This window comes from Tamandua tetradactyla, chromosome 5, assembly GCF_023851605.1.
Source record: "Tamandua tetradactyla isolate mTamTet1 chromosome 5, mTamTet1.pri, whole genome shotgun sequence".
Taxonomy (NCBI): domain Eukaryota; kingdom Metazoa; phylum Chordata; class Mammalia; order Pilosa; family Myrmecophagidae; genus Tamandua; species Tamandua tetradactyla.
This window is the reverse complement of record NC_135331.1, coordinates 191931943-191954197: the sequence shown is the minus strand read 5'-3', so window position 1 is coordinate 191954197 and position 22255 is coordinate 191931943. Positions and strand designations below refer to the sequence as shown.

Sequence of the window (22255 nt, the reverse complement as noted above, 5' to 3'; positions counted from 1 at the left end):
AAATTTATTGCTAACTACCTATAAATCTATAATTATCTCAATAAAACTTTCAAGTAAGAAAGTACATAGGCTATAGCTCAATATAAAAAGGTATAGACTGGGGAACATTATGTGATGTAAAATAAGCCAGAAACAAGATTGCAAATATTGTAAGGTCTCATTTAGAGAACACTTATAAGAAAACTGGGCCTAGATTGTGAACTCTTATAGCAGTCACATTTAGTCTAGAGCTGTGTTCCAGTTTGCTAGCTGCTGGAATGCAACACACCAGAGATGGATTGGCTTTTAATAAAAGGGGATTTATTTTGTTGGTTCTTCAGAGGAAAAAGGCAGCTAACTTTCCACTGAGGTTCTTTCTTATGTGGAAGGCACAGGATGGTCTCTGCTGGTCTTCTCTCCAGGCCACTGGGTTCCAACAACTTTCCCCGGGGTGACTTCTTTCTGCATCTCCAAGGACCTGGGCTGAGCTGCGAGTGCTGAGATGAGGAATGCTGAGCTGCTTAGACTGTGCTACATTGCGTTCTCTCATTTAAGCACAAGCCAATTAAGTTAAACGTCACTCATTGCAGCAGACACGCCTCCTAGCCGACTGCAGATGTAATTAGCAACAGATGAGATTTACCTACCATTGGCTCATGTCCACAGCAACAGAACTAGGTGCTTTCACCTGGCCAAGTTGACAACTGAATCTAACTACCACAAGCTGTAACTGTTATTTCTAGATTTTGAGAGACTGTGCTATATATGCATAATCTGGTATTTCCCTGGAACTTTGGGTACCTGTGTGACACCTGAGGCTCAGAGTGAGAGCTCTGCAGGTCTGAAGGTTGGCACTGCCACAGAGAATGACTGTTAAAGAAATTGAGAAAGAGATAAGGCTTCTATTAGAGATAAGAATGAAGCTGATTATTTCAGACTAAGGTCAATTGGAATACAGGGGTAGGGAGGACACTGTCTGTATTTTAGAACTTCATCTACTCTATGAGACCAAAGGAAGAGAGGTTTATTTTGTCCAAAACCTAAATTTTCTATAGCGCAGAAACTAACTCAACCTATCTGGATAGATCATTTAAACAACCCAAACACACGGAGCCCAATAGGGAACAAGGGCTTATAATTCTGTATCGCTTAATGTAATACCCAGATATATCCCAGAGTATGTTGAGAAGATATTTAAAAAATAGTGGCAAAGTCCTTTGAGGGATGGGAGAAAAAATATGGAACTATTAAACTTTATCACTGGAGCGACCCCTGGTACTGTGTCAAACATTAGGGATTCCCAAGTCAACAGGCCAAGCCCTTGATCCTGAGGCTTGCTCTCGGGAAGCTTATGCAGTAGCAGAGAAGCTCAGCCTCCCTATAGGCGTGCCTGAGAGTCACTTCTGGAGGCTCTCCTTTGCTACTGGGAACTAGGCATTGCGGTCATGGCTGGATTTCCTAACCCTAAGAAAAATGCATTGAGAAAAGTTTTCTAAGAAAAATGTCTAGGTGGTAGTCTTGAGAGTGGTTTGGGAAATATTGGAAGCAGGGAAGATAATCAAGAGAGCAGTGAGGCAAACGCGGGTGGGGAGGGAGTAGTGAAACCAAGCTATGAAGTACGGCAAAGCCAGAACGAATGAGGGGCCAGAGCGGATTCCACTTCACAACCTGGAACTCACGTGAATATAGCCTTGTGACCTAGGATTGTGGGCGTGAATAAACTGGATTGCAGAGAAGGCAGTGTTTTATATACTATGAAGATATAAACCCATTTGTAGGGATTTTTTTTTTCCCCTTTAGATCAACTCCATTATCACATTTTTGAGCTTTGGCAGCATTTATATGAGGTAAGTCTCTGATTCCTCATCTGTAAAATGGGGGTATTAATACTTATTTTACAAAGTTGTGGAGGGAATGAAGTAAGCATGAAAACATTAAGTAAATTATAAGAGATTTGTGAATATTAATTATTACTAACAATTAGCGTTATTGTTATACCGTTGTTCTAAATCTAAGCATTTTGTGATTATGCAACACTGCGCAGAAGTAAACCCACCAGTAATTAATGAAACGAAAGTTAAAACATTTCAGGTTTTTCTAGGCAGAGTTTCAAAGGACCTGAAACACTCTCAACCGCTAACTTGGGGCGTGCGCGTCTTCTCTCACCAGGTACAGGCCCCGCAGTCTGTGGAGGCCCCTCATTCTACAGAATCTTTATGGAGATCCACCTGACAACGGAATCATAGCGTATTAACTATTTTCCTTCCAAATACTTTGGCATGTAATTTAAAATTTAAAAAAACTCCAAATAAGGTTGGTGTCTGGACCAGGATGTCCCTTCGGCCTGGAGGATGTGCTGGAGTCTCCCCAGGGGAAGAGAACACTCTGAAGCCAATTCAAGCACCCAGTTTTTGAAAATGATGCTAAGGGAAAGGCACAGCAGAGAAGACTGACTGAGGCTTAGACTCTACAGGCCAAACCATCCATCAGGTACCAGACCATCGATTCTCACGAGAAAGGGGTGAACTATGCCTGGCCCCTGCCGGCGGTGGGACGGGGGCTGCAAGTCTGATGCATGAGGCAAGAGAGAGAGTCAGGGGAGGAGCTGGTGTCCACTGGGGCCGCTGGGACAGGCTTAGGAGGTTATCTCCTAACACCCATCTAAAGTGGGTGTACATTTGTTTTAGGTCAAGAGCGACACACAACTTCAGAGACCTTAACATGAATATTAATTTATGCTACATCAGCTTTCTATCAGCTTTAAACTAAGATATTCAGTTTTTTAAAAATTTAAAATATCTTTATATTTTCTTACTGTACTGCAAAAACAATACCCAAAAAATTTAGAAAAAGACAAATACATTTATTTAAAACCAGCATGCATAGCTTGGCTTTAGACTTCATACCTGTTTTTTTGTGTGTGTGTGGGGGGCAGGCACTGGGAATCAAACCCGGGTCTCCAGCATGGCAGGTGAGAACTCTGCCACTGAGCCACCGTTGCACTGCCCTTTTTTTCTTTTCTACAGAGATAATATGAATAGATTTATTTTTATTGTGAAATGATATACAAAAAAAAACCCCAATAAATTTCAAAGCACACTGCAACAAGTAGTTATAGAACAGATTTCAGAGTTTGGTGTGGGTTATAGTTCCACAATTTTAGGTTTTTCCTTCTGTCTGCTCCAAGACATTGGAGACCAAAAGAAACATCATTATAATGATTCAGCAGTCATACTCGTTAAATCCTATCTTCTCTGATCACTAACTCCTCCTTTTCTTTCTATCCTTCTCCCAATCTTTAGGGATATTTGGACTCTGTCCTTTCTACCTTTTTCGTATTGGAAGGGGGTGGCAATAACATGGGATAGAGGGATGGAACTAGTTAACATTCTGGAGAGGCTGGGCCCTCTGTGTTTCAGGACTTATCTGGCCTAGGAAGCATCTGGAGGTTGTAGGTTTCTGGAAAGTAATCATAGTACATGGAACCTTTGTAGAGTCTCAGACAGAGCCTGAGGTGTTCTATAGGGTGGGCAGGAATGGTTTTGGTTGGGGTTTGGCAAACCATGGCAAATAGCAATATCTAGTTTGCATAAGAGTAGCCTCCAGAGTAGCCTCTCCACTCTGAACTCTCTCAGCCACTGATACCTTATTTTGGTAACATTTCTTTTTCCCCTTTTGGTCAGAATGACATTGTTGATCCCACCATGCCAGGGCCAGGCTCATCCGTGGGAGTCATATTCCACATTGCCAGGGAGACTTTCACCCCTGCATGTCATGTCCCACATTGGGGGTAGGTACTGGTTTTACTTGCAGAGTTGAGCTTAGAGAGAGAGGCCACATCGGAGCAACAGTTATGCTCAGTTGCTTCTACAGTTATGCTAATCCAACTCAATGTACTTTGGCAGCCTTATCTTCTGGTTCTCTCTAATTGAAACGCAATACTCTAGGCTGACCCAACAGGCTTTACTTCTCCCTGCTTCTTTGCCTTACCTTGGCTGCTACTTTATAAGAGTGTCTAGAAATAGCTCCTTGATTCATAGAAATCTGTCAAAGTCCACCTCAAATTGTTTTATCCCAAAAGAGCATTAACGTTTTTTGATATTCCTTCAAGACAGTGTAGGACCCAAAGTTGGTTCCCTGTGCCATAAATAGAAGTGACATGAGTGTGTAGACTCATGCCAGCAGTCTGTTTAAAACCTAGGTCTTCAACCGTTTGATAAAATGAATATCATCAAGAATTTTCATTACTCAAGGCTGTAATGGAAGGATGAATATTTTTATCTAAAATTCCTGTCTTCCCACTCACCTCATGTCTGCTGCTGGCTTTTACACGTAAAATCTCACTAAGAGACGGTTTCCTTTTCAGGCTTACATGTAGGAAATGGAGGTAATTTGCATGCATAGGTAATTAGGGAATTCCTGGAAGATGAGGTAGAGGAGGAGGAAGACGCCTTAGACCAATCACAGGACTTGGATGAATGGAATGTAATCTACTGCTCTCAAGAAGCACTAACTGAAGATGATCATTTTGGCTTATAATTCATGAAATTGATCATTTTGGCTTATAATTCATAAAACTGAAGCATTATGTACAACTGTTCCTTTTTGGATGGATTGCTTTATTTCAAATAGTGCTTGAACCTTAAGGCTGAAATACAAATTTGTGGGACAACAGATCAAACAAGGTTGAAATTTCAAAAGGGTCATGAAAAATTTAATATTCCAAGAATTGAATTCCTTTTACATTTCAGAAATAACTTTCTCATGTTCTGTCTTTTAGCAAGATATACACAGGCTCTGAAATGACTTCCCTTTCTCATTCCAGGGTTAAATGGTCAAGAGCGCTGCCAGAAGAATCCTTCCTCTAACTTCCTGCAATTAGTCTATAGCCCCCGTTCATGCCTTAGTTCTCAGCAAAGCTGGAAACGCATGACCTCCCACATATGTTCTTCCTTTCATATCATGGTCTTTGGCAAACTGACCAGAATTGTTGTACAATCAAATACAGCTTATAGGGCTCACCCTTAAGTACATTAATTCTACCCAAACTTCTGGGGAGCTCACTGTGTGCCAGGAACTGGGCACGACCCTGGAGCCCAGACGAAGGAACTGGCCCTTCCCTTCCCTCATGAAGTCACCAACATAACAGAACAGAAACACTGAGGAGGGAAGTCTGCAAAGAAGGTAATCCTATCAACTCCATAATTTTTTAGGCATTCTGGTATATGAAGAATCACGTGGCACATCTGCATTAAGACATTAGAGGGAAACTCCAACCGGCCGTGAGTCAACTCCTGGTTGTAAGAAAATGAAACGAGCACACACAAATGCTATGTCTAGATGTACCCTCACACGTTTCTCCTCACACGGCCCCCCTTTGCTCCCAGTGCAAGCACATGCCCAGAGCTACCACACGGCAGGTGTCAACATCTCCTTCAGGCTGCCAGCAAAGGACAGAGCTCTAAAACTGTGGTAACAAAAATACACAAATAAGTATGCAAGTAAGTTAAAAGACATTGAAACAGGAGATTTTGAATGACCCTCAAACTAAAGACCAAATATTTAAATATTTGAGAGCAGACTATATTTTTCACACATCCAAGATAATATATTTCACTTAGATTACTTCACGAGAATTTTTTTTTTGCTGTCTGTTAAATGATCAAGAGCAGGCTGCTCTCCAAGGGATATATAATTATATCCTGTACTGAATATGATGCAGCTTCTAAACACCTTTCACATATTTCATATGGATTTTTCTATGTGACGTACTTAAAGCCCTGAAATGGTAATAGACTATAACAATGAACTCCTAAAACGAAAGAGCCTTTTGAAAGCAATTTCCTTGACTCTTCAACTTACTGGCTAGGAAGTTAATTTGACTTCACAGGCTATTAGTATTATAAATGAATATAGAATGTAAAACATTTGGAATCTGGAGATCCTTTAGGGAAAAATACATACCTAATGAACGCAGGAAGTATTTGAAAGTCAAATGAAAAGTGATTGCATTTAAAAAACTAATAATCTCTGAACTATTGATGACTCTTTAGTTGACAACTTCAAATTAATGATTGATCCATTAACCCCTGGGATGAGTGTCTCAAATGAGCTGGGTCATAAACACTGTTAACGTCTACTGAAGTGTATTTCAAAGGAAATTAAGGATTTTTTCACTGCTTCAGTGATTAAAAATTATGATCTTGATTTTATTCCAAAATAAAGTATAAAAGAAATGCCTTTTACTATGTATTTTTTAATAAGCTAGAAAAACACATATAGCTCTCTCTGTCTCTCTCCTCCGAACCTCTTTCCATGCCCCCCTTCTACTTGAATGTGGATGCAAATGTCTCTTTTTAGTTCTGTAGATCTTTTTGAAAGATGTTAAAATGGCTTAAGAGGGCATAACGGCATACTTTTCATGACAAAGTTGTGTAGTTAGTATATTTAAACACAGGAAATCAGTGCATGAAATAAGGATGGAAATTTCCATTCCACGCTCTGTGTCCTTTCCAATGTCACCCCCTCTACACTGCCTCCACACCCACGGCATGTCTAAACCGTGTTGAAATTTTTAATACTACATTTTCTGTCTGAAGTTATAGCTATCTTTCTTGTTACAGTTATAAGAAAACCAAAATCAAAGTACTAAATTTTGCATATATTTTGGACAAGCCCTTATTTTAAGCCTGGTCCAATTCTAATGGATAGAAATACTGGGAATCAAAAGTCCTGGATTAAGATCCCATTTCTGTCAGCTCTAGATGTCAGCTTCAATGTCTTCACTGCTTCCAAGTTCTAGATTTTTAGGTTTTCTATTAGCAAGTCATTCTATTTTTTGTACCACAAATATTGTGATCTGGCCTAGATTATAAATAATTGAGCTAGAAGCAAAATCTCTAAGTTGTAGAGAACATTTGCTTCTGGGAACACAATAAATACTATCTAGTGGTGAGAAAGAACTAAAACAAATATTAGAAATCTCAAACCATTAAATAGTGAATTAATAAGGGAGAAAAAAAAAATAAAGGCAATTATTCCCAATCATTTCTGTAATAAAACAATTAAGGAACCAACCTGCTGTAAAGGGAACAATGGGGAAAGAACATTTAAGTTTCACATTGTGTCCTTCTGCTGGAAACCACATTGATGCGGGAAGAATGACAAGAGTCTGTGCATACAGGGTTCCTGTGTCCCCTTTATCACTTAATTTCTCTTCTTATACGTTGCCAGTAAAGGAGGATTCTAAAGGTGAATAAGTTTACCAAAGGCAGGCTTCAAGAGGGACTGGCCTGGGGCCTTTAAGTGCTGAGTAACCTAACTGCCAGTTAAGGAGCCTTGTCCTTGGGCAGGCCAGATTTTTAAATTACTGCTAAGACAACATCACTATTGGGCAAAAGGCACGTCACTGAAGTGCGTCTTTTTTATCTTGTCCCCTCGTCCTGGGAGAAAGAGCAGATAGAGAAAAACTAACTGAATTACCTTCGTTTTTATTCAGATCACAAAGCCATCTAATGGCTTCCAATCCAGTGTCAAGGCTATGGACTCTATTATTGATCCAACATCTGAAGAAGGATGCTAGGTAGGGTGGGAGAAGGTTGGCAAGGCAATTCACTCAAAGTAAGAGGACAGGATAATCCATTTTTTGGCTACTTTACAATTCCTACCTGGAGAAACGTGATTAAGAGGTTGCGGTAGGTTGAACTATCCACCCAGAAAAAAAAAAGTTCTTACTCATAATCCGCTCCTGCAGGTATGCATGCTTTGTAATTAAGGCACTGGAGGACGTTTTCCTTGGTTAAGGTGTAGCCGGCCGATTGAGGTCGGACTTCATCCTGTTACTGAAGGCCCTGAGAAGACACAGCCCCGTGGAGAGCCCAGAAAGCAGAAGTCAGTGGAACCCCGAAGAGAAAGGGAGCACGTTGCCCCCCACGCGGCCACATGGGAGAGCAGCCAGCCCAGGACGCCACGGTCCTCGCGGAGAAAGCACCACCTTGCTGATGCCTTGATTTTGCACTTCTCCTAGCCTCAAAACCATGAGCTGATGCATTTTTATTGATCAATCCAATCAATTTTGTGGCTTTTGTGACTGCAGCGGGGAAACTAAGGCAGAGGTCTTAGAACAGTCTCAATGCTACAGCAGGGGTATATATGTATCCATGGGAAAGGCCATGCTGCTTATATGTAAAAAATTAGGTAAAGGTTTTGGGAAACTGACAGATTTTTTTAAAAATTTGTCTTTCTTCTATGCTTTAGTTAACCATGAAGTGTTTCTCTGGTAAACTAAAAAGCTAAATTTGAACTGCTAAAACAAGTAACTCAAGATTTATTTTTATCTAATAAATTGTTAAATGCTAGAACAAGATCTGTTTTGATAGAAATGAGCCAAAAATGCTTTTTATCTTATATTATCATTGTTTATTCTATAATTATCTAGATGGATAGATGAATTTGAGCTTAAACCTTTTAAAATTGATGGCTGCCCCTAAACCAACTGTCAGGGTTTATGTTTTATAAATCATACATTAAAGATCAATATTTCCTGCTTTAGAAGAGCTGCACCTCTTTTGTTTAAATTATTACACTGAACATTAAGATTTTCAGGGCAAAGTGCATTGAAAGTTGATTTTAGAACTCCCTCTAGATTGTGGGTTGAGTTCATTTTCCATGGCTGCCGTAACACATTACCACAAATTGAGTGGCTTAAAACAACAGAAATTATTCTCTTACAGTTCTGGAGGCTAAAGTCCAAAATCCATCTCACTGGGCCAAAGCCAAGGTGTGAAGAGAGCTGGTTCCTTCTGGAGGCACTGAGCAGAGACCTGTTTCCAGCTTCTAGAGCTGCATTCCCTGGCTCATGAGCCCCTCCGCTAACTTCAAAGCCAAAAGTTTAGCATCTTCAAATATTTCCCTGCCTTTGTCACTGTGATGGTTTGAAGCTGGATGTACCCAAAAAGCTCATCCTGTTTTCATCCATTCTTGTAGGTGTAGACCTATTGTCCTTGGGACCATTTGATGAGGGTATTTCAGTTGAGGTTACTCCTCTCACCGGAGTCCTTTACAGGAGGATAAAACACAGGAAACAGCTCTACAGAAGCTAAAAGAAAGAAACACACAGAGAGGAAGCTGCTGAAGCTGGAAGCAATGAAATACAGGAGACAAGCAGACGTCACCATGTGCCTTGCTGTCTGACAGAGAAGCCCAAGTTCGCTGGTAGCCAGTCTTCAGGGAGAAGGCATTGTCCTTTTGATGTCTAATTTGAGTATTTTCACAGCCTTACAACTGTAGACCTATAAGCTAATAAATCCCCATTGTAAAAGCGAACCCATTTCTGGTCTATGACATTTCATCAGCTGTAGCAAACCAAAACATTCACATCACTTTCTCCTCTGCTTTTCTTTTCTAAGGCCCGCCCAGATAATCCAGTATAATCCAACCATCTCACGGTTCCTACCTTAATCCCATCTGCAGAGCCTTCCTACCATGGAATGTACCATTCACAGGTGCTGGGGTTTGGGAAGTGGGCCTCTTGGGGGGTATTATTCAGCCTACCACAGGAGGTGTGCCTGGAGGTAGGATGGGTATGAAGGACTGAAAATTTCTTAGGTGATACTTCCAGGTAGGAAAAACACATTTATGTCAAGTGTTCACAATATGCCTGTGCAGGTGCCATTGTGGACACAAGCATCAAACCATCTAACGCCACAGTCCCACCAGTAGTTCCTGGCACATTCTCCGAAAGGTGTGTGCCCTCGCCCAAGGCCACTCAACTAGGAAGTGGTATTGCCATGACTTACATCCAGCTACACTGGCTCCAGTGTACACAAGTCTAACTACTCTCCTCTACTGCAATTCCTGCTCTTCGTTAGTTGAGAAGCCAGTCTCCATAAAGAGGCATGATGGGCAATGCATTTTTATCCGTGAGCACTGATTTAATTTCCTCTGGCTTCTATAACAAGCAAGCACACACCTGTGGCTTAAAACAACAGAAATGTACTACCTCACAGTTCTGGAGGCCAAAAGCCCTAAATCAAGTTGTTGGCAGAGTCATTTCCTCTCCAAAGTTTGTAGGGGAGAATCCTTCCTTGCCTCTCCCACCTCTTGGTAGCTCCTGGTGTTCCTTGGCCGGCAGCGGTATCACTCCAATCTCTGACACTATCTTCATGTGGCTTCTTTACTACGCATCTGCCTGTGTCCTCTCCTCACAAGGACACCAGTCAGTGGATTAGGGTCCACCCTAAAGAGCACACTGAGGTTCCCGGATGACATGAAGTTTAGGGTTCACCAGTCATCCCACTGCAAGTACCAAGAACCCTGGACCTTTAGAGTTGGAAAGGACTTTATATTTTATGTTCTTACTCATCTCACTTCACAGTTGAAGTCAAGGCCTTGAAATTAACAAATTCAATGGAATGAAATGAATTAAAATTGGGAGATTAGCGATTTCCTTGAGATAATACAGCTGGATTGACAGAGCCATTTGGGGGCAGATTGTGCTCTTGGCACCTCTCTTGGCTAAGAACACTCACTCTTCTTTCCCACTTCTGATTTATACTCCTGTGGCGTCCTTGAGAATGAAATGGAGTTTATAAATAATTTTCCACTTTTAAAATAGCTAGAAGGAAATGCCCAACATACATTTAAAATTCCAGGTTTCATTGCTTTTGGGTAGAAATCATAACAATATGGTAATATCAGAAATCTCATACTTATCTGAAGAGTTAATTAGCACAATGTTTTCAGTTAATTTAAAATGAGAAAATCATCATTTAATAAGTTGATCAGTTTGGTATATAAAAAACCAGGATATTTGGTGGAGAGAAGGTTGAGTGGGAACATGGCTTTGAGTCCCCAGGTGCTTATTTGGATTCTCCAAGTTCCATGCTGCTCAGTCTTCTCCAAATTGCTGGGACTCTTTAAGGGGTGAATTGAGCAAATTATAATGGTTGTAATCATTTCTCACATCTGGGGTGTTGAGAGCCATTGTTTTCTAATCTGGGAATTTAACAGACATTTGTTGAATGGTATATATGGTTATTTTCCTGAGAGTCAATGAAAATTTTTTTCAAAGTACATTTTAACAAGTAATCACAGAACAAATTTCAAAGTTTGGTATGTATTACATTCCATGTTTTCAGGTTTTTCCTTCTAGCTGCTCCAAAACACTGGACGCTAAAAGAAGTATTACAGTGATTCAGCAGTCCGACTCATTTGGTCAATCCCATCTTCTCTGTTACAACTCCCCTTCTTTGCGCACACTCCCAGTCTGTAGGGGTCTTTGGGCTATGCCCCAAACTTTCTCATGTTGAAAGGGGGTGGTGACAATATAGGGTAGGGGGATGAAACTAGCTGATGTGCTGGAAAGGCTGGTCCCCATGGTTTTCAGGACTCATCTGGCCTAGAAACCCTCTGGAGGCTACAGGTTTCAGGAAAGTAAACTCAGTACATGAAACCTTATTGTGAAGTGTCAGACAGAGCCCTAGGTGTTCCTTGGGTTAACAGGAGTGGTGTTGATTGGGGTGTGGCAAACCATGGCAATTAGCAATATCTAGCTAAAGCTTGTGTAGGAGTAGCCTCCAGAAAGCCTTTCGATTCTATTTGATCTCTCCTAGCCACTGATGCCTTATTTTGTTACATTTCGTCCCCCCCCTTTTAGTCCGAAAGGCATTGTCAATTCTATGATGCCAGGACCAGGCTCGACCCTTGGAGTCATGTCCCCATTGTCAGGGAGACTTTCACCCCTGAATGTCACGTCCCACTAACCCGAGACAAGAGAGAAAATGAAAACAGCCTAAACTAATAGTGGACGGACCTACCTCTTTAACTTGATAGAAGCTAAATGAAAAAGCCAAAGCATGCAGGCATAAACTGGGGAATGGAGGACATCAATGGAATATGTGTATAAGTTTAGAAAACAGTGGTTTAAACACAGTTGTACATTTTATTTAAAAAATAATAACAAATGTATGAAGAACACAACTTCTATTAAGAACAGAAGTTTATTAAATGCTTTCTAGTAAAACACTGAGCCCACTCTATGATGATATACAGGCTTGATGTTCTAACAGGTACCAAGGTGCCTCAATTCAGGGAAGCTCATGATGCAAATATAAGGTAGAATTGTAGGCAGCAGTACATACAAATATATCTTCCTTTCCTGAATCACAACAATTGCCACAGATGTTTAGAAATGTTTTGGCATTGGGGGAAAAAACGTGTAAAATTTCCTGAGTATTTCATTAAACAATTCTTAAGACTATAGGTCACCTCAATGGAAAACATGAAAACTTTCTGATGGAAAGATTCATCCATGTTTATTATTTTGACTGAGAATCACAATCCTAAACATTAATTACATCATAAGAAAAGTCTTTGGAGTTATTATAAGGCTTTCCAGCACAAGGTGAATTTCAAGGCAATTAACAAGGACTAAGTTTTCTTGAACCACCAAACCAGCAATATGCCAAGATAGAAAGGAGTGTCAAACTTTGCTGATTATTTTCCCAATAAATGGAATTTTAAAATATTGGGGGGAAGCAAGGAAATGGGAATGAGAGGGTATTAGATGGTCATAGAGATGGTTAAAAAAAAGGTACCGAGACTAATTAGTGTCAACTAGCATTTAATGTGTTTTCATTCATTAGATATTAAACATTGTCTTCATGTATATAATTATTTCAGGTTAGATTTCTAAAATCCGTATTGCTCATTCATTTTTCAAGTTGGTGTGCAAAGAAATTTTGATTCTGAATATCTAAAGTTACACCTGATAACATTTAGATATTTATCCCTAAGAATACCTGGCATCACCCCTCGGATCTATGGATGGATGAAAAAACATCACTAAAACAGAACTGATGTTGAAAAATATACTACCTAGAGCTTAGAGTAAATTAATTAAATCAAATTACTTAACACACACAGGAAGCAGATTTTTTTTTTAAGTAATTTAACCAATCCTATATAAAAACAATTTTTCAGAAAATTACCTCCTGGGATTTTCACTCACACCCAAATACAGTTATATACTGAGTCTTCGGCCTGAATTTGGTACTTGCAGCCCACAGTTTGGTAGCCCACCTTTTTCACACTGGACATTTCATTTTGTGAGTCTGACAATCAATGTAAGAACTTAAAATGGAGGGATAAAAATGAGCTTTAATTTAGATGCAAGTTTTCTGCACTCATATTAATAAAAAAGATCATGCTTTCAAAGGAATGGAAAAATAAAATCATACGTGATGATACGGTGTTAAGTCACCCAGACATACAGCCATCTCCATTACAGAAACAAGCAGCCAAGTCTAATACCCTACAAACCATTTGTTTAAAAAGGCTTATAACCGATGCTTTAACAAAGGAACACCTGTGAAAATAGTTGTAAACTATATAGCCGTGTAAAAGGATACACACTGTTCTCACATCAAAACCTTGTTTCAGAAGTTCCCCGCTTGAGGTTGTTACTCAAGAATTCGTCATGTTCAAAGCTCAGATTATTGTGCGACCTGGAGATCATGAGCAGCTTCTCCTTATTGGTGAATTCCTTCTTGAGGGCCACCTGGGGCACCAGCAGCCTGTCCGCCGGGTCCTCTCTGTTCTCCAGCTTCGTGTACCCTTTGCTGTTGCTTCGGTCCAGCCGAGGCCAGCTGGGGTGTTTGCGCTGCTCGGCCTGAACGGTCAGCGTGGAAGGGCTCCGCTCCAAGTCCAGGGATTTCGAGTGTGCCGAGAGCAGATGCAAGGACGTGTTGGACCCAAACTGCCTCCTAGCGGCGCCAGGAGACAAGAACTGGCCAGGCCCAGGGCCCAGGGCCGCGGGGGCCTTGCACTGATTCGCCAGAGACTCCCCCACGGAACTGTTCCTGGGGAGCATGCTGCCGGCTGGCTGGAAGGCATCGCCCGGCCTGGGCAAAGGGACGACAAGGGAGTCCACTGACAAATTCCTCGACGTGCTTTTGAGGTTGCCAGCATCCTCGGTGATGCGGTCTATACCGGGCTCATCGATGACACAGTTATTCAGTTTAATCACAGGCAGTGTGAACGCGCTGATGGAGGACGAAACAATTGACTTGGTTTCGCACTTCTTCGGGCCGCTGTTCCTATCCTCTGCCGACCTGGAAGGAGGTGGATAGAGGCCGAAGACGGAGACCGAGCTGTCGGAGAGCAGAGGGGGCCTGAGCTGCCCAAGACTCTTACTTTCGCTCCGCGTAAATTCCTCCTCCTCCACCGAGCTGTCCGTCCGGAAGCTGCTCCTGAAGCCCGCGAGGGAAGCCCCCGGGTTCGCGGCCAGTCTGGAAGCGCAGGCGCCCCCGTTCCGCTTGGCCTCGGCCTCTGCCCCGGGGCCCGCGTAGACGCCGCGCGCCGGCTTCTGCTCCTGGCCCCGCAGGGCGTGCACGTCGATGACGGTGGAGTAGATGTCCCTCATGTGGATGACTCTGGTCTCCTTGTCTCGGTTCTCGTGGAGAATGGCGTTGGCACAGATGAAGATGAAGATGCCGATGCCCATGGTGAAGGGGCCGAGCATTTTCATCTGGTCGGAGTGCAGGTGCTGCTCCAAGAAGCGGCCCAGCGCGCCAGCCTGGCTGCGGGTGACCCGGGTTGCGTTAGTCGACAGCGCCGTCCCCGCATCCACGAAATGGTCCCTGTGGGGCCAGTAGCCCAGCACGGCCATCGCGACCCCCGCGATGGAGACGAACACGCCCAGGGCGAGGAAGAAGCCCGCGGGCGAGTAGAGGCGGATCCTGCCGCGCACCACCACCACGTCGGCCCGCGGCCGCCGCCGCCCAGCCGTCCTGTCCTGGGCCGAGGGTGCCGGGCCCGGGGCCACGCGCTGCTGGGACCGGGCCGAGTCCTGCCTCTTCAGGGCGGCCAGGCCGGTGATGACGCCGCCCGTGGCGATCATGGCCTCTGGTTCTGAAAAGGAGGAAAGGAGAGGGTGAGGACCGCTGCGCCCGGAGCACCCGCGCCCGCTGCACCCGGCGGGCGCCGAGCTGGCCACTGCTCTGTGCTGGGCGCTTCTTGAGAAGCCGTGGAAAATCAGAGAGGGTGAGACCAGCCCTGCTTCCTCGAGGCCGCACAGCGATCACCGTGCACTGCCGTCTCCTCCCAGCAGAAAGTAATGCAAAAGAGACAGCAGGCGCCCCGGGGCAGTTCTGAGATGGGCCCGCAGTTTCAAATACATCCCTAAGGCAAAAGCAAAGGACTCTAAAAACTTACCTAAAATAAAAATCAAGCTACCTTAGGAGTTTTCAGTGAACTTTAAAATCACAGACAAGTTGTTTAGATTTGTGAAATTCCATAAATATTGACTTTTTAACAACTTCAGTTTGGGGAGCATCTTTCACTACCTCTGATTACCACTTGTCAGGTTAAATTGCATTTCTCCTTTCTTCTCCTCCACCAGGTACCAAAACGTGTAAAAAACAAATACTCTATAACAAGATTATTTCTACATTCAAAGTGATAGCTCTGGAGCTTCTAAAGCAGAAAGAAGTATTTTCAGATTTCCAAAACGCAGTGTCTAATTTGTCAATTCTTAGACACAAGGAAATGACAATTCCAGAATGATGTAGATGCAGAGGGGTATTCCTTCTCAGTCATGAGCACATGTCCCACTGTCCTGCCCAGTAAGCCCTCCTTTCACCACAAAAGGAAAAGTATCCCCATTTAGAATATCCATTACATGCCACCCTAGTCATGGAGAAATCTTCCTTTTTCTCCAGTATAAAATGTACATATTTTTTGTATAAAAATCTAAATAATGTAGCTCTTCATGGCTGAAATTAACTGTGAGCTAAAAATAATTACCCAAATATTTCAGGCTGTAAAGTAACTTTTTTTAAGTATGGGAAGAAAAACATTAACTACCCAAATCAGAGATGTCCAATAGAAATAAAATACAACTACACATGTGAGCCATACATGTCATTTTCAATTTTCTCAGTCATTTAAGAACGTTAAAATAAATGTGAAATTAATTTTAATACATTTTCTTTTATTCAAAATATTATACTTTCAACATATAATCAATAAAAAATGTTTCATGATACATTTTGCATTCCTTGATTTTGTCATGGTGCCTCTGAAAAATGGAGTGTATTACAAACCTCCTACCTGGTCTTCCAAACTCCAGTTAATTTCTCTACCTCCACGATCATGCTGACCTGCTGTTTATCCTAAACTCAGCCCTGGAGTTAATTCCGGAGTGGGATGATGGATAAAAGATTCCCCACTACCTATCAAAGCTTAGTCTGGGATTCAGGACCCATTGAGTTGAGCCTTACCTCTAAATGTTCCATTTCATTTGCAGAAAACTCAAACCCAACCAGTAATCTTGCTTCCCACTCATACTCAGTCCTGGATCAGTTCTGAGACTTCGATAACAAGTTTTCTCCCGTCTTGATCCTTCTCAGCGACCTCCCCCTTCACATGCTGCCATCGGGCAGATCATCAAAGCTCAAATTCCACGTCCCTTACATAAAACATTCTCCGACTGACTCATTGAACCCACAAAGGGCACTTGCCACATTAGAATGTCTTAGATCTCTTCCACTTCCTGTGGGCAGACCTCAGGTTTAATTCACATTTTTTAATAATCAGAATAATTAATTAAATATAGTACACAGCCAGTGTTCAGGAAATAACTGCTAAAATTTTAAATAAGGGCATGTGCTGGTTTGAAAGGAGGTATGTCCCCTAGAAAATCCATGTTTTAATCAAAATCCCATTTTGTAAAGGCAGAATATTTAATCCCTATTCAATACTGTATGTTTGAATCTATAATTAGATCATCTCCCTGGAGATGTGATTTAATCAAGAGCGGTTGTTAAACTGGATTAGGTGATGACATGTCTCCACCCATTTGGGTGGGTCTTGATTAGTTTCTGAAGTCCTACAAAAGAGGAAACATTTTGGGAGATTCAGAGAGAGCAGAGCAGAACAACATAGCCACAACAAGCAGAGTCCACCAGCCAGCACCCTTTGTAGATGAAGAAGGAAAACGCCTCCCAGGGAGCTTCATGAAACAGGAAGCCAGGAGAAGAAGCTAGCAGATGATGCCGTGTTCGCCATGTGCCCTTCCAGATGAGACAGGAACCCTGACTGTGTTCACCCTGTGCCTTTCCACTTGAGAGAGAAACCCTGAACTTCATCGGCCTTTTTGAACCAAGGTATCTTTCCCTGGATGCTTTTGGTTGGACATTTCTATAGACTTGTTTTAATTGGGACATTATCTCGGCCTTAGAACTGTAAACTAGCAACTTATTAAATTCCCCCTTTTAAAAGCCATTTTGTTTCTGGTATATTGCATTCTGGCAGCCAGCAAACTAGAATAGGGCATAAGTCTTTTTTCACGTCTGCTGGATGATGAGCATCTTTCAAAATATTTTTGTTCACATTTTAAAGTAGGCAAGTTTAGTTTTAACTATACTTAACTTCCCTAGTTTAAAACATGAACAAACCTAATTAATACCCAAACAAGAAGCAACACTTTGTAAGTTGATAAAAGGCTTGTCTTAATTTGTAAAAAAAAAATAGTGCTGAAGCTGCCTAATTTGGCTGTTAGGAAAACAAAGGACCCACAAGGTCTTTGGCAAATTTCTGAGGGTTTTCTTGAAGGCATCAAATCGCATCTTGTAAAAAATATCAAGTTCTCCTTTTAGATTCTGTTTATGACCTCTGGACTGTGTTTAAATCCGGGGCCATGGATATTTGAACTAGCAGGACAGGCTGCTGAGTAGATCCTGCCTTCGGTAGAACTGCAACTAGGATTAAAAACGGTTTAATGTTGGAAGAACAAACTAAACTGTACCCAGTAGCTTAAGTCTATGTGATTTATCAAAGTTGACAAACTACAGCTAAGAATTTCACCCAAATCTTGGCTAAAACAAAGCTTAGAGTCAGGCTGTGTTTTCTTGAACCAAAACCAGTATTGAATGCTTGAATAAAACGCTCAGATTATAGAGCAGCCATCTAACCCAGTGATTTCCATCAGGTGGGATGAGGCTTTAGTCTGAAATCCTCTGGAAGGAACAGAATTCCCACTGTTCACAGATTCCTCCTCCTCTCCCACTTCTTAGAGCACTTTCTATTGGCATTGCTGGTTGCTCTTCCCGAGGCTGACCGGGGAAGGCGGCGGAAGGGAAAACCACTGAGATAGCTATTTAGGCATAGAAAGGTACAAGAGAGAGGAACGACCAGGCTTCTGTGCAAACACTCAGCACAGGAAACTGGATGAGAAGAGGAGTCTCCCTAGAGTGTGAACATTTATGAAAAACAAGAGGAGAACACAAGCCTTCTGGAGTCATTCAGAAAGAAGGGGTAAAGGGGGAAGGGGCCATCAGGTTCTCCACCTCCCCACACCAGCGGTGGGTTCACAGGGCCCCAGGCTCACATCGGCCTGCAGGCACGGAACCCCTGTGGCTTTGCCAGTTCCAGCTGGTGCCTTGTCCTGCTGTAATTCAAGCCAAGGCCACTGGACACCAGCTGAGCCCCTATTGTGTCTCAAGGATCCAAGCTAGACCTGAGGGGAAAGCAAAGGTGGGCAAACTCAATCACTGCCTCAACAAGCTCAAAACTTCAGGAGGTGCCAAGGGACCTGCATAAACCAACAGGAGACAACTCAGAATGGAAATTCCCATAGGCAAGGCCTTCGCGACATGCTTCAGGCAAGAGACAGCACGTTAGCCTTTGCACTGGCAGCCTTCCAGGTAAGGTGGAGAGAAAGCAGGCAGCCTTGGACAGGTGCCTGGCCTCACCTCGCACCTGCTCAGCAGAGGCGGCAAAGCAGGGAAGGCGAGGCCCCGGGGAGGGCCAGGTTCAGGAAGGTGGCTAATGGCCACCCTAAATGCGTGAGCCTTATTCTCCCAGTAGTGAAACTGGAATAAAACATGCATCCCATCACCGTTTTTGTAGGAAGTTAACCTCAGTTAGTAGATGAAAGCAGTGACGAGGGATGGATATGGGGGAGGCCTGGGGGAATGCAGGCCGTTTGGCCACAGATGCCTACACAAACTGTAAAGCCCAGGCAGACTGAATTTGCAGCTTCCGCATCTTCAAATGGCAGGGTCAGCATGTTCTGAAGTTTCCACTGTGTTCAAAACCAGCCCACATCTACCTTTTTCATTTTCGCCTACCAATATCTCCTACATCCTAGACTTTTTATCACTGGGTTTTTGTGGGGTTTTTTTTGGGGGGGGGAGGAGAGGGAAGTGGCCGACTTCAGCCTCTTTATTGCAACAAATCACAGCAGTCCTGCGAGCTGTAAGCATGGTGTCTGCCACCAACTGACACAGTGCCTGGGGGTCAGACACTGTTCTCCAAGCTGGAGTGTCAGAGCACATTTGCTATTCTCACAAATGTGGGGGTGGGTATGAGCATCACGAGCTTTACAGGTGGGAAAGCTGAAGCCCGGAGAGGTGAGGGAGCTGACCTAAGAGCCCACAGCTGGGGCCAGGGGACGGCTAGGATGTCAACCCGTCCATGTGGCTGCACAGCACAGCTCCTGAGGTGGGACAGGCTTCCAAAATCTGCTTCCACTGAGGCTCTTTTTACCTGTAAGTTTTCTGAAATCGCTTCCTGTTCCCAGTGTTAACAGCAGACCCGACAGACCACTGCTCAGACTCAGAACCACAGCCACAGATGAGAGGCGCAGCCCCCGCCGGGTCCTCTGGGGCTCGTTCCCCGCAGACCCGAGCGAAGACTTGACAACACTGAGTTTTACTTTGTTACGCAGCACAATTTTGGTGCATCAAGCGTAACCTCCCAGATCCCGGATCTGGTGTGCCTCTTGGCTTCTCTGCAAATGCTGTCCACTTGGCTTCCAAAGCTTCCCTCCATGGCTGAAGCATCCGCAAAGCACTGGAGACCCCCCCCCGTGGGCACGTTCACTTGTTCAGACACCCCCGTTCCTTCAACCACTGACCCTGCAGCCTGGCATTGCATCAGCATGGGGCTCAGGCTGGGTTTCCTGGCCCGGAGAGGACCGATGCTCAGCAGCTATCTTTTTGCTGAGGCCACTCAGCGAGTCATAAAGAAACTTGACTAAGGGTGAGTCAAACTCAGCGTTTCCATATTCTCCAAGAAGATTCCAGGATTTTGTCAAAAGCCAAGCTAACAGACAAATACGCATATATTATTCTTCTGTTGATCAAGCAAAAGAAATAACTCAGGTTGAGTTACCTTCGGCCACACACCAGTCGCTCTTTTCTCCTTCCCTGGTGTTCATAAACCAGCCACGATTTTGCCTCATGCCTCACGACTACCAGCTTTCAGTTTGCAAAACCCAGCTCAGTCCCCACTGGGAGGCCAGGTCCCTCTGGCTGTCCAGGGCCCAACGCCTCGCGCACTTATCTCGGACCTCAGGACGCATCAGAAGGGACTCAGCAGCCACCTTTGTCACTGCCGCGCCACGTGGTCTCTCGTGCCTTTCAACAGGCGGGGGCTACCTCCTGCTGCCTTGGGCTCGCCTCGCCTCTGAGCCTTGCTGACCCCGGCCCCTCCAGCTGTCACCTGGCTCCGGCCCCTACTGCTGCACCCAGCCTGCAGCAACTCGATACCACCCTCCGCTCTCCCTGCTCTACTGATCTTCAGACGCCTGCTCGTTGTTCCTCTCGACGCCTTTCAGAAGCTTAAGCGCCTTCTGGAATTTACTTTCCATGACACTCATCCTCCCCAGTCTTTCGTAGCCACACACTCTGAGACCCGGTTACTGCATCCTTCGGCATCCTCCCGACCACCGTGACCTAGAATTCTGACCACAGCCGGCCGGTGACACATCACACACGGCTTGGGAAGTGCTCACGTACTTCTCTGAGAGATAATTAGACTTGGCAAAATTAAGGGACTTTCCAAGTCTTTGGGTCCATTCCTTGTACTTGTTTTTTAATTTTTTCTTGGGCTCATTCCATTTAGCTAACTAAGGAGCAGGGATGTTGTCTAAGGCCAGACATTGGATCAGCAGAAAAAATGGGAATTCAGGTCTCCAGGTGCACAGCTCAATGCTCACTCTCAGGTAAGTGCCCCTCTTTGTTGTAATGCCCTCCCCCCCCCACCCCGTGCCTAGCAGAGGGTCTGAATGTAATCAGTGCTCGGTAGGTATCTGTTCTCTGTGAACTGACTTGAGGAATGTTTGCACACAATGGACACAGGCTCGGAAGTAGGGCCACAAACTTAATGAAATCCAGGCCCTGCTTTCCAGGAGTATGGAGCACAGTGAGAAAGCAAAGTAACTGTTTAAAATGAGATGAATGAATTGCTCTGGACTAACTGCTTCTTGGAGGGCACCTGAGAAGGCTCTTCTACAGTATCTGGAGGAATCAGGGGGGGCTTCCGAGGAGCAGCGGCAGTTAATGCAGGCTCGAGGGATCAGTAGGAGTTTGCCACGTATCAGACTGAAATTCCTCCCGCCCCTGATTCTTTCATAAGGGTCCTTGTCCTATGGTTTTTCTTCACCTTCTCAAAGTGTACCTATCATTTAAAATACATTTAATACTCTCTTACCCATATGTTTTAACTTTTATTCTTATCCCGAGATTTAAAAAATTCACCAGAATGCAAGACTCTCTGCCCAAAGAAGGTAAAATTTAATCTATGCCTTCGGGAACAAACCAAAACATTATATAAAAACCCCATGTGTTACCCAGAAATGTGACAGATGGAAATGTTTTCTGTTCAAGCTAGAACAGTTTTAGGACTTTCTTCCCAGGAGAAACATTTCAAATTTTTAGAACAGAATTTTTAATCTATATCTTTACCAGAGTTGAAAGAGAAAATTTTTCTATGGGTGCCTAATAGTTCGATAATATGAAAGTTTAAAAAATAAGAATAGAATCAAAACTATCTTTTAATGTGCATCATCATGGCTTTAGATGCGGACGTTGGATCAGAGTCAAGGGTCCACGTTTTTGCCTCATCACTTGACAGCCTGTGACAACAGACAAGCTGCAGTCGCGCTTCACAGCCTTGGGCCCTCCACTAAAAACGGGAAAAGGTGAAACTCTTCTTTAACATACAGCAGGCGGCCCGCTGGCAGACTCCCTACTTACCCCCTAATAGTGACACTTGAACAAACGACTCAACCTCTTGCAGTCTCAGTTTTCTTATATGCAAAATGGGGATGGTAACAGTACCTATAGGGTAGGTGACAAGAAAAGGAAATAATGGGTGCAAAGTACAGCTCAGAGTCTGACAACCAAGGGCTATGTTAGTTCTATTAACCCTGGCTATGATTATAGGGTCCTTTTAAGGTCAAAATGATGTAATATATATAATATTTACTATA

General features: G+C 43.5%; 1 protein-coding gene across 1 annotated transcript; it reads right to left on the bottom strand.

Annotated features, from left to right (window-relative positions):
- Positions 1-11977: 11977 nt before the first annotated feature.
- On the bottom strand, positions 11978-14878 carry TMEM200A (transmembrane protein 200A). Its single transcript, XM_077159316.1, has one exon. The coding sequence runs from the start codon at positions 14876-14878 to the stop codon at positions 13403-13405; it is 1476 nt and encodes a 491-aa protein (XP_077015431.1). The 3' UTR covers positions 11978-13402.
- Positions 14879-22255: the final 7377 nt, after the last annotated feature.

Excerpts from the sequence above, each read along its gene's own strand:
- TMEM200A (XM_077159316.1), bottom strand. The coding sequence starts at position 14,878 with ATGATCGCCACGGGCGGCGTCATCACCGGCCTGGCCGCCCTGAAGAGG.